This window comes from Miniopterus schreibersii (assembly GCF_964146895.1).
Source record: "Miniopterus schreibersii genome assembly, chromosome: 2".
In the NCBI taxonomy this organism is placed as follows: Eukaryota; Metazoa; Chordata; class Mammalia; order Chiroptera; family Miniopteridae; genus Miniopterus; species Miniopterus schreibersii.
Genome location: NC_138102.1, coordinates 182,643,873 through 182,656,778, shown reverse-complemented (window position 1 = coordinate 182,656,778; position 12,906 = coordinate 182,643,873). Strand labels below are relative to the sequence as shown.

At 44.2% G+C, this 12,906-nt stretch overlaps 1 protein-coding gene across 2 annotated transcripts in view; it reads right to left on the bottom strand.

The window, feature by feature from the left end:
• Nucleotides 1–509: 509 nt before the first annotated feature.
• XPNPEP3 (X-prolyl aminopeptidase 3) overlaps nucleotides 510–12,906 on the bottom strand; it is a 36,559-nt gene continuing 24,162 nt past the window's right edge. For both annotated transcript variants that reach the window (XM_081129133.1, XM_081129134.1), the window contains 6 exons: nucleotides 11,808–11,870; nucleotides 11,002–11,115; nucleotides 9,199–9,284; nucleotides 6,508–6,688; nucleotides 5,354–5,474; nucleotides 510–3,611 (listed from right to left, as the gene is read on the bottom strand). In XM_081129133.1, the coding sequence (XP_080985259.1) occupies nucleotides 3,445–3,611; nucleotides 5,354–5,474; nucleotides 6,508–6,688; nucleotides 9,199–9,284; nucleotides 11,002–11,115; nucleotides 11,808–11,870 (732 nt within the window). In that variant the 3' untranslated portion in view covers nucleotides 510–3,444. The remainder of the gene's footprint in view (nucleotides 3,612–5,353; nucleotides 5,475–6,507; nucleotides 6,689–9,198; nucleotides 9,285–11,001; nucleotides 11,116–11,807; nucleotides 11,871–12,906) is intronic.

The following is a 12,906-nucleotide window of genomic DNA, read 5'->3' as shown; positions in this document are numbered from 1 at the left end:
AGTCAATAAAAACATATTAAAATGAAACAGCTTTAAAATATATATATATTTAAATTAACCATAAAAACGTCTTCCAAACATGGTCCTTTACGCTGTTACCATCCTGGGCCATCACTTAGTTTCTAATATACTTTAACAAATAAGTTACATTACCATCTTTTACATGCCAGCTGAGGTATGCCAGATAGGGTCTGACTCTGTTTTATTGGTAGCAGTTGTTGGAAACACTGTTACAAAGGACTGAGGTCATAGCTGGACTGATGTGACAGTCACTATGCTTTACTTGGGATCTCTGACATGGCACAGGAGAGGGAGAGGCAGATCTCACGCATCATATTTGCAATCTATTATTAAGAAAGCTGAAGAGGTTATTGATTATGTATGTTTTTAAAAATATAACAAGCCCAATTTTTCTATTTAATTTACTACAATATCTTTATCAGAGGATTTAACTTGTTTCATGGATTTTTATTTTTTTTTAAATCCTCACCCGAGGATATGTTTTTATTGACTTCTAGAGAGGGAGGGAGGGATGGAGGGAGGAGGGGAAGGAGGGGGAGAGAGAAACATCAATGTGAGAAACATTGATCGGTTGCCTCCTGTACGTACCCCGATCGAGGATCAAACCTACTATCTAGGCACGTGCCCTGACTGGGTATAAAACGGAAACCCATTTGTTTGGTGTGCCAGATGATGTTCCAACCAAGCCACCTGGCCAGGGCTGCTTTAAGGATCTTAATCTCAATTAAGATATAATGTCTATGTTAGGAGTTTTCTCTTTCTGACCTTATAAAAATTAATGAGAAAATAATAATGCTTAGAAAGAAGACCCACCCAGAGAACTTGGAGTCACCATCAGATGTGCCTTCCTAACTTGGATGTTATGACTATGGGAAGAGAAGAATTTTTACTCCGTAGTCTGCTTCCTGATTATGGGGGAAATGGCAATTCCTGAAATAGACACATAAAAGTACATGGCAGAGGGTGTCTAGATATGCTTCCTTCATTTAGATGGTATTGTTAATGACTCGACCTCATCTATTCAATTCAGGGAGAAAAATTCCAGTGGAACATTTGAAAGATTTTTTAAAATTAAGGTTTTCATTATAGGAGAGCCTGGTCTATAGATGAAGTATTTATTATACTTAGGCATGGAGGGAAATGAGGGGCATTTCTGTGGTATGGCAAAGAATGGATGAGATGCCTGCACTGTGAGTGATTATCTGGTCACAGATCCTGGATATTTGCTCTGAGATGTTCACTATGTCATCTCGTGATGGTTCCGATAGCCTGATTCAAATGTTTAGCTGCGGTGGTTAACCTGGGACCCGAAGGACAATATATCTGGACTGGGGACTAAAAATCACCAGAACTCCACAATGGCCATTCTACCTACTTGCAACACCTGCACAGCTTGATTGGAATCTAACTGGAAGGAGTCTGCTTCACGTCCATGTATGCTGCTACACATACAAGCTGCCTACATTTAGCTAAAACGTTGAAGACCATAGGAGATGACTTTTCGAAAGAAAAGGAGCCTAGCCAGCGTGGCTCAGTGATTGATCCAGGAGATTGCAGTTTGATTCCCATTCAGGGTACATGCTTGGGTTGGGGGCCCAATCCCCACCCCAGTGTGCGTGCAGGAGGCAGCCAATCAATGATGATTCTCTCATCATTGATGTTTCTATCTCTCCCTCTCCCTTCCTCTCTCTGAAATCAGTAAGAATATAATTTTAAAAAAAAGAAGGAAGGAAGGAGGGAAGGAAGAAAAGGAAAGTCCTTATTCCAGGTCTGTAAATGAACAAAAGAAACCCAGTCCAAGGGTTGTTAGGGCGACAGAGGCCCAGGGGTGAGAAGCCTGAGCTGTAGATTTATTTTCAGTTCCCTTCTTTTGGAAAGTAGCACAGGACTGAGAAGTTGGCGGGAGGGCAGGCAGGTAAGTCCAGCTGTGCAGCCATCCATTCCCACAGCTGCTTAGGTAAGGTGAGCAAAGCAAGCATTTGTGGGTGACGCTGTCAGGACCCGATCTGTATCATTTTGGTTTATGACATTATCTTCGTCTCCTGATGAAGTCACTGCCTGTCTGCTTTGGGCTCTGTTCCTTGGGTTTTCCTGTTACAGTGGGCAAACCTCTGTCACATCAGGGAGTGTTAATCCCTTGGCCTGTGCTTCCCTAATACAAATATTTTCTTAAAAACTTTCAAATTTATGCTCCAACAATCAGCATGTTTTAAACATCTTGGGCTCGTACTCAGGTGGGCTCATACCCAAGTTTAAAGGAAGGGGACATACTAGTTCTTAAAGCTTCCCATTTTGACAGAAGCTCCCAAATAAACCATCTGCAATAACCTAGCTGTGCTCACTTTGCAAACTTGTATAAGTGAGTTCTTGTATAACTGTGTCCAATGCTGTGTTGAGAGAGAGATGACTCTTCCAGAGGTAACAGCAGAGAAAGAAAAGGATCTTGGGCTGCTTATAGGCACATGGTGGCACAGGAGTATTTTGTTTTCATTAGCACTAGAGGAAATCACAGAATGATAACAGGGATATCTGTGAAAAATGGGTGCCATTCCTCCCACTTTAACTGGGTAAGCAGAGGATCTGCCCTTGGCTAGGGCAGCAGCTTCAAGGGTGTGCTCTGAGGGCCAGTGCATTAGGAATCTATAAAGCAAGCACAGAGTCTGGGGAAGGAATCATCTTTAGACTGAGAACAGATGGATGCAGGTCTGGATCTGCATCAGACACCTATACGCTTTTCTTTCTCTTCCTTGTCCTTCCTTATCAAGAATCTACTTTCTAGGCCCTAGGCAACCAAGTGGCAAGAAAGGCTCAAAACTGTTATGTCTGATAGATATTGTTGCTGGAATCTGGATGGCAGCTGAATGGTGGGAGGCAGGACACCAGTGCCCATGAGGGCTCAGTGGCTCCAGTAGATGTGCAAGCTCTAGAATAGGTTGGTACGAGTACAAAGGCACATATTGGCCACACACAATCACTGACGGGTGGCTTTTTGTGTAGGCAGAGACCTTGGTGGTTTGCTCAAAATATAAGCATCACACAAATATGATATTAGCTGGGTCTCAGCAAAAGCACTGAAAGGAAAAGAGCTGGAGAGGAGAGAATTTCTGTACATTTAAATATGTTAACTGGAATGCATGAACATATGTAACAAGATCTACCTCTGTGTTTAAAAATTAAACTTGCCTAGGTCATTAATTCTACAGAATTGATGTAACTAAAGCTGCAGTAACAAACAGTCCAAAAATTCAATTTTTCAGATTTCTAGTTACTTAAAACAAGAGCACACACACAATTACATACATTCATAAAGTTCCCACACTGCCAAGTGAAACGCACATAGATGCACCCGCACAGACAACACTCAGAAAGCTCAGGTGCCCAGGTGCCCCGTGAACCTGAGAGGCACATGGGCTGCAATGAGGGTCAAGAGGACCTGCCGCAGATCTGCTCGATGTCACCAATCTCTTTGGGACAGTCTGCAGAAAGGATGAGAGGGGAGTCCTGCGTCACCACCACGTCATCCTCAATCCGTACCCCAAGACCACGAAGCTTCTCGGGCGCTTCTCTGTCATCCTCTGGGATATAAATGCCTGAGATGCAGGAACGAGAAGGGGCTGTTCACAAATGGCAGTAACCAGACGATCTGGGGCATGTAAGTTAACCTCTCTGTGTTACAATCACCTGTAAAACCGGGACCTTAACACTATCTACTTAGAGTCACAGGGATTAAATGAGACAATACAGATAAAGGTACCTGGTACGTAATGGTCAATAAATGCTGGCTGTCATTACTAGAACTATTATTATAGCTATTTTGTATACTAGACTACAGGCTCCATATGGTAATTCTGATTATGATTCTGTCATATTCTAGTGGCGCAAGCAGAGGACTGAAGTTACTTAATCTGTGAGTATGTCAGTATATGCTGGGAACTGATAGATCATATAAATGTGTTCTTTCTCTGCCTAATAGTCCCCTGGAAAAGGGAACTTTGCTAAAATAGATATAAGGTATTTTAAAATATATTTTAAAAACACTTATTTAGAGGTTATTAGCCTGATCAGCCAGAAGCTGCAGAAATACTCAAATAAGCCATAAATGTAACTGATGTACACGATGTAAAGTAAGAAAAACAGGAAGACTTTAATGAACATTTGGAAAATTCTAAGAGCCCAAAGTACCCTTTCTAATCATGAGGCCAGACAGACGTCTTTTCACATTAAAGAAACTGTAAACTTCCTCACCTGTACTCACCGTTGCTGCTCTGTGGCAAAAAGAAAAGATGAGCAAAGGAAGGTGTAGCCAAGTCTAAGGAAGCGCCCATGTACCAACTAGACTGGACTAAGTGGCACGTAAGGCCAGGTAGCAATGTGTGACTGAGTTCAAAGGGTAGTATGAAAGATGTGTCCCAGCTATAATCACTTAATTTAGAGATGAAAACACTTGAAATCTAAGAATGAGATCTGTTTTCATGACAAAATCAGCATCAGTATTGAAAAACTGACTCCTGTCATATCAATCTTCACCCTCGCCATGGCCAGCCTTTTTCTGCTGAAATCTGCCCAATGCTGCCCAGCAGGCATGGCTCAGTTGTTGAGTGTGGATTCATGAACCAGGAGGTCAAGGTTCGAGTCTCAGTCAAGGCACATGCCAGGGTTGCGGGCTCGATCGCCAGTAGGGGGCGTGCAGGAGGCAGCTGATCAATGACTCTCTTATCATTGATGTTTCTCTCTCTCTCCCCCTTCCTCTCTCTGAAATCAATGTTAAAAAAAAAAGAAAAAAAATTTTTTTAAAAAGAGAAAAAGAAATCTGCCCAATGCCTAGCATCACGCAAGCCAGGAACCGTTGCCAGCTTTCTCTGAAGCTTAGGAAAAAGGACTTGGATACTAAGAAGTAGGGCAGTGTGGGCAGTTCAAATCAGTTTACAGTGGAGTTGCAACTAAGAATGTAGTGAGTGTGAAGGTCTTTCTGCAGGAAAGCACTGTGGGCTTCAGTAGTATGAGCAGCCTACCACTACTACCTGGAGACTAGTACAAATGGGCCCTGGCAAAGCAGGGTTAATAAAGATGTACTTCTTATTATCTATTTATAAAGAGTAGTCCCCTTCTATTGTTTACTGGAGAAGTCAAATTAAACAAATTGTGTGATGTTAAATAACAAAGCTCAAGAAAAATCCAAAAATAAAGTTGCCTTCTACACTGGAGTCATTCTCCACCCCCACTCCTAATTATGTTGGCTCAGGTAAGAATAAATGATGTTTAACTTTCTATCTGACACTACTATTATGTGTCCCAAGGGGTCAGAGGCTGCTAATACCTCCCACCTCCTTACCTGGCTCCACTGTGATCACCATGCCGGGCTGTAGTGGGAGGGAACGGGGCATGTCTGGAGTGTCATGGACATCCATCCCGAGGTAATGGCCAACATGGTGAGGGCAGTATTTTCGAGCAGCCTGCAAAAGGTAATTGCCACAGCATTAGAACACTGGCCCCTTAAGGGGAAAACTGGGAATGTATAAATCAGTGAGATATGTGTTAATAGCTCCCCCATGGTTCTGCCACTATGTTTAACTTGTCCTTGGGCTACTGCTTAAGAGAAATGATCAACTGCCACCTTTCGTATGAATTCTGCCAATACATTCTAACTAATCCACATTTCCACTCCCACACACATGCTGACTTGGGTAACCCCAGTAATGATTATGGCAAATGAAAATCTCTTTTCTTAGGGGAGGGAGGGTGATTATGTTAGAATAGCTCTCTTTTCAACATCCACACACCGGTCTCAGGAAGTCTACTCTGCAGACCCTAAGTATCTTATAGCAACTTGTGGAGCAGGCTGAAACATCAAATAACACAGCAATTATTAGGCATTTATTGGCCTTGATATTTCTATCCATTAATTAAAGATTTGCTGGCTTGAGCAAGAGGAATTTATAGCTTCTTTCCTATTGATAAAAGAAACTCTGGCAGCCTAACCTGAGAGATGGGAGATGCCTTAATGGTCTCTTTGGCTTGACCACCCAGCATTTTAATTTAAAGATGAGGCTTTACATTTTTACTAAACACCATTACGTTTTGGATGCAGATGAAATTCACTAAAGACATGCCCTTGAGGATACTGTTAAAGTCTCAACAACATCACTGAAGTGACAAACACCCTCCCCTTTGACCTCTACCTTTTCAAAATTACCACAAAAGAATTAAGAGTTAATCTCTCCTCTTTTTTGTGTCACTTTCCACCTTGTACGCACCAGACTTCATTTTATGTCTTCTGACTGAACTAGTTATACAGAATGCAATGGACCAGAGTGTGCTGCCACCTTCTGGGAGAAGTAAGTACTGACTCCCTTTGTTGTAATCCCAGTTCAATGGAAGTCCCTTATAGATGGTCACAAAGACCATTTCTAAACTAATTAGCTTTACATAAAAACCGAGCAGCATGTAAGGTGTTCTTGAGAAGTGGAGTCAGAAGAAGTGAGGTACCTTGAAGGCATTATTTTCCTTACTGTTCTTCATGATCCCCAGCTCTTTAAGCTTCTGTCCTATCAGGGTCAGCATCATGCTGTAGATGTTTTCCAAGCTTGTTCCAGGGGAGCAGAGGGTCAGACAATCTCGCTGGATCTCTAGAACAGCTTCGTAGAGTTCTGCCTGAGCTGCTGTAAACCTGCAGACAGGAAAACCAAAGAACATGAATTTGGAATTAACTGATGCTGCAGGAAGTTTGTGACAAGAGAAAAATTCTGAGATGTTATAAATCAAATTACAGTGGTTAGACAGTGAGAGGAAGGGACAGGAATAGTTAACCAGTTAATAGCTCTGTGCCAGCTAACAAAAGACTGCTCATATTTGGATGTATGCTGGAGCTCTGAATCAACCCCCAGGTGCCTATGAGCCAATTCCCGGCCACCACTGCATCCAGCATGTGCATGAATTTCCAGGACTGCTGCCTGTAACCAATCAAAAGTAGTAAATATTTCTTCCTCTAGGCTGCATTCCTATCCTAGAACTGCCTCCCCTTCACCTTTTCCCACCTCCCTTATCCATAGCTAATGTCAAGGTTTTTCAAAACAACTTACGTTATTCTTCCCTAAAACATAATGTGTAAAAGTGCCCATCAACTCTAGAATGGCGAACTTCATGCCCCAGGACCTGATCCTTTGCTGGCTAGCAGTATGGCCCAATAAACCCTTTCTTTAAAAACACAAACAGCCTGGCCAGTGTGGCTCAGCAGCTGAGCATCGACCTAGGATCCAGGAGATCGCGGTTCGATTCCCAGTCAGGGCACCTGCCCAGGTGCCCAGGTTGTGGGCTTGATCCCCAGCCGGGGGTGTGCAGGAGGCAGCCGAACAATGACGACTCTCTCATCATTGATGTTTCTATCCCTCTCTCTGAAATCAATAAGGATATATTTAAAAGAAAACAAACAAGCAAACTTTCCACTGTGGAGTTATGTTTTGTTTAACATTTGCTTCTAAGTTTGATTTAGAGAAATTCCAAGGCAATGATAATGGGGCATTGTAGATATTTAATCAGTACCAACACGTCACTACTCACAGGGCCTTAATCATATCCTAGGTGCTCAACAGGAAGAGCAATAACCTTTCACACTAGGGCAGAAACAGTGCTTCAGACGGTCAGCAGATATACATGAGGTGAGGCTAGAGGGTGCACCCAGCCATGAATGCAGACAGAGGGCCAGACCAGGTCCCTCTTGGTCCTTTCCATTTTTACCATTAAAAAAAAAAAAAAGCTTAGGGATCCACTTCTTATGGGCAAAGCAGATGTCATGGGATAAACTAGTCGATACTTTGATTACTAATAAGTTACTAGTTTCTAGGTATCCTTAGAATAATAATTTCTTTAGCAACCATGGGGAAATAAGGAGAAAAAAATTGAACTGGGGTGGTATATGATATGTATTTTCATGCACTGTTGATGGGAGTGTAAATGAGTACAGCCAATTAAATCAAAGGCCTTCAAAGATGCTCATAAAAGCTGAGCTTGTACTTCTGCTCTAAGAGTCCATCCTAAGAAAACATTTGAAATTTTTAAAAAGCTGAATGTACAAAAATGTTCCCTGTTAAGTTTTTTATAATTATGATAGAATCTAAATGTCCCCTAATAGAATATTTAAGTATAACAATACAATGGTATAATGAACACCTACATAACCCAACTCCCAGGCTCAGCCACTATCAATATTGTTATGTCTGTACCCATACTCCACGCCACAGTACTAGTAAATATTTTTAAAGTTTTTTTAAATGTAAATTTTACATACAGTAGAATGCAGAAACCTGAGCCATGCAATTCTGACTGATCCTGATGAAGCTGGGGACACTGAACCCTTAATTCTGCTGAGTCTTCTTTGCCGGTAGAAGCAGCCCTTCTACCACCATCTGAGATTAATCCAGTTTTGACTGAGAACCAACAGGTATCTCTCCTTCGGTAGTTGCCTTGGTACTTGCCACTGGACTTTTAACTAGACTGTACTCCTAGCAGGTTCCAAAAGGTTAGGTACAAAGTGTAACTCACATGGAGGTGCATGGCAATCCAAAAAGAACTGCATGATTCCCTATTTATACAGACAAAAACCTGAGGATTATGTGTGGAAATGGACAGGAATGTGTAAGATAATGGTGGGAGGAACATAAAGTTGGATCAGGCTAAATTTATTGATATGGGTCCACTAAGCAGATTCTGGATTCAATGTTACAGCTCAAGGGGTCAAAAAGGCTCTAAAGTTTGTTTGGTTGGTTGGCTGAAACATGGGCCATAGGTATCCTATACTAAATGAATTCAAACTAGAACTGCCTTGCTATACTGGAGAAAGAATTCTGCCTCAAGACTGCAACATCAACTTTTGTGTTTCCAGCCTGACCTACAAATGTGTGAGTCAATTTCTTAAAGAAATCAATCATTATCAATCAATCAATCTACCAACCTACATACATATACACACATATACAGTATACACATATATGTATGTATGGATATGTAGGTTTTTCTAGGTGCCTGATCCTGTGATATGATGAATAAAACAGTCTTAAAAAATAATCAAGAGCTTTGCAAAGGCAGTTAACCTGAGCTAGAGGGGACCTGTTTATCTCTTTAACCATTTATCCCAAATATAACCATACTCCAAAGAAGCCATGGGATCTGTAGAAGACTTACCTGCCATTGACAGGCCAGGTACGGGTGATGTCACTCACATAGCAAGAAAATTCACAACCTCCATCCAGCAGCACCATTTCCCCATCCTGGAAAAAGCAAGATAGGTCAAAGTCAGTGACCTCTGGATTGTCAGTTGTTTCTTCTTTTAATTTAAATTCTTTGTGCCTTTCATGTTTATAAGTGTTTTTAAAAAGCTCTAATTTAAAGGAGACTAATCGTCTCTGGTTCCTTCTAATAACAGCATCTAAATTTTTCAAATGAATTCACACTGGCTTAAGATGGGTGCCATTGCACCCTGGCCAGGTAGCTCAGCTGGGTGGAGTGTCATCTGGATACGCCAAGGTTGCGGGTCTGATCCCTGGTCAGCACACATAGGAGAATCAACCAATGGTGCATCAATAAGTGGAACAAGGGGATGCTTCTCTCTCTCTCCCTTCCTTGCTCTCTCTAAAAATCAACAAATTAAAAAAAGGTTTTTTTTAATTAAAAAAAGAAAAGAAAGGTGCCATTGCATACTGGTTAAGCGCTTGGGTTTGAATTACTAGGTATAAACACCAGCACATCATGAGCGTTCCCATCATCACTATCACTATTAATCAACAGAATCCTAGATGAGGGTTTTATCTAGGACCTTTATTCAAATACAATTACTGCTCTTAACCATTTAACTTTGGAATATCACTTCTCTTCCTGCTCCCCATCAAAATGCATGTGGGGGAGGAAGAAAACTTTGGGTCTATCTCTATCTTAATACTTGTCATGCTATACTGAAATTATATACTTATGATCTTGAAGGCGGGGCATATCTTATTTATATCTAAATAAGCACAAAACTTGGCACGCCGTAATGATCAAGTGAGTGCATATATAGTAACAGTAACTTTGAAGAAAAGATGTGGTTTTTGTTTCTGGCAAAATGATAGAATAAATTTCCTGTTAGAAAATAACTAATGTTATCATGCACTTATGAGTTAAAAATATAGCATATATAAGTTTATATCGTTCATAAGCAAGCAGAACTAATTAATATTGTTTATCATGTATATGTAATACAAGCATTAAAAAAAATCAAGGGAATGACAAACAAAAAATGTAGGATACCGTCAGTGACCTGTGGGAGGGAGGCAGCAGGATGGCAGAGCATAGGGTACACAGGTAGATACACATATTGGTAATGTGCTAATTCTTTTTTTTTTTAAGATATTTTTAAAAATTGATATTGAGAGACAGAGGAAGGGGGCGGGGAGAGAAAAGTCGATGTGAGAGGGAAACGCTGGCTGCTGCCTCGTGCGCGGCCCGCCCTCCGCAGGCGCCCGGGCCGGGAATCGAGCCGCAGCCTGTCGGCGCCCCGCGCCCCGCAGCCGGGACACGCGGGCCGGGCGGTGCTCGCCTCCAGGAGAGCCACTGGTTCAAGGGGAGCCATTCCAAAATGTGCTGCGTAACTTACATGCTTGCTCCTTTCAGCCTTTGGAACTTAATACTAAAATAGCTCATTAAAAGTGGACTTCATAAAGGAATGCATAATTCTTTACAATTCTTTCCGTGTACAGTCACTTGGGGAGCAAACCTAGCAGATAAACTCCCTCACGCAGGCGACGAGCAGAGGCCTGGGGGCCCGCTGCCCCCCACGCCCCGCCGCCTAACTTTTCAGCGTTTACGTCCCTCACCTACGGAACAGGCATCTTAATAACGGCGCCTGCCTCCTGGCGCTAACGTGAGGGTCAAGTGAGGTAACGTCGGCAGAAGCACCCGAGAGGCCACAAAGCCCTTCCGTCCCGCAGACGCCTCCCCCGGCCCGGGCACCTTGATGAGCTGGTTGTTCTTCACGTAGTGCAGCGTGTTGGCCCGGCTGCCTCCCGCGACCACCGGCGGGTAGGCCAGGATGTCCGCGCCCCTCGCCCGGCACTCGAATTCAAACTGCAAAGAGCGGCAGAGCGTCACTGGGAGCCCGGCTGAGGCCGTCCCGCGCCCCGCCGGCTCCCGGCAGCCCCTCCGCGGGGGGCGCGCCCCGGGCAGCCCCGGAAACGGCCGCCGCCAGAACCCTGCGGCGCTGCCGGGACTTCAGCCTCGGCCCAGTCGGTCCCTCAGTGCTGTCATTAGGCCTGCTCCCTTCCTCCGAGTACTCTACATTCCCCAGGATTTTCAAATCAAGTCCAGAGGTGGGCACAGAAAACCTACGATCAAGGCTGAGGAAAGAGACAGTCACGTCAAGTTAGTTCATTCTCATTTAGATAAACGCCGGAGGTGGCCTGCATTTCTAACAAGAGCTCTGACTAGTATCGGCCTTTCCAACGGCTACCAGCCTGCACGCTCTGGAGAATTAAAAAGCGACGCTAGGCAAGTGGTAAGTCCTAGGAACTTCACTCCCAGGACGGAGCCCGCCGCCCTCCCGGCTCAGCCTCCTGCTCCTTCCCGCGTCCTGAGGCGGTAGGGCCTCCCCGTCACGCTCGCGCAAGCCCTTCAGTGGTTCCACTCGGCGCCTTTCCTCACTTACCTGTAACTCTGCGGACTTTAGGCTCGGCTAGTAAGTTCCCAGTGACATTTAAGAACCAAATCCTCTCCACTGACTCCAGCGGCGGCACCCCCGCCCGCCCCGCCGTCCCGCTCACCTTCGCGTACAGGAAGCTCTCTTCCACCGGCGCCTTGCTGGCAAACATGGTCTCCACGAAGGCCTGCGGGGAGAGCGGAGCGTGAGGCGCAGGCTCGTCTGAACGGCGTGCTCACGCAAACGCCCACAGTACCCGTTAGACGGAAGGGCACCTTTCCCCTCAACTTTGCGAACCTGAGTTGTGACTTTGGGGGCATGATAATACAGACTTCCGAAGGGGAACGTGTTGCTTTCAGAAATATTGACTGATGACATAGTCAGTGGACGTGTTATCGGAGAAAAAGGTCCCTCGTCTTTCCCCGTTGCTTGGAGGCCCCCACGAGAGGATGCGATACAATAAAAAGCTTTATTACCGTGAAATTACATCCCTGGGTTTCCAAAGTCTCATTTCCCTTAGACCAGCTGTAAAAGACGTGTAGTTAGGGGGTCAGTAAAGCTAGAAGCAAAGCCAGTGTCCAGAGTTTCCCTGCCATGTTGGAGCTGGGTCCAGTTCAGCACCGGGCACCCATTAGTCCATTGCGTGGGGGGGTCCGCGTGGCCGTGGGCCACACGGGAGAAGGCCAGGAAGCCAAGCGTGAGCCGTGAGCCAGGCATGCCAAGAGAAACCAAGAGAGCTTCTTTGTTTAGTGGATTACATATCCCAAATTCCTGTGCTTTGCAGTGGCCACGCCCTATGCTCCCAGGGGGGCCTGACAGGCAAGCACCTTCCCCCTCATCGCAACTTCACTGGGCATGCTTCTAATCTTCCCTGTGTGGTCCCCTTCCCCAGTGTTTTGTAGGGAACATGCTTATAATGCCTGGCCTTCCCTTTGTTCCTTTCCTATTATTAATAGCTAGCTAGTTACAGTGGCATCAGGAGGGCACCCAACCTTCCCAGTCAGAATATATATTGTATGCTAGAATAAGCTACATGGAAACACATTTGTCATTCGTGTAACAAAATACTTCAGTAAATTATGAATTCACAGTCCAGTCTACAGTAGGGTTTCCCAAGCTCAGCACTAGCAGCATTTTGGCTTAGATAATTCTTTGTTGTGGGGGCTGTCCTATTTAATGCAGGATACCAGTAGCACTCCTTGGTGACAATTAGTTATTGCCAA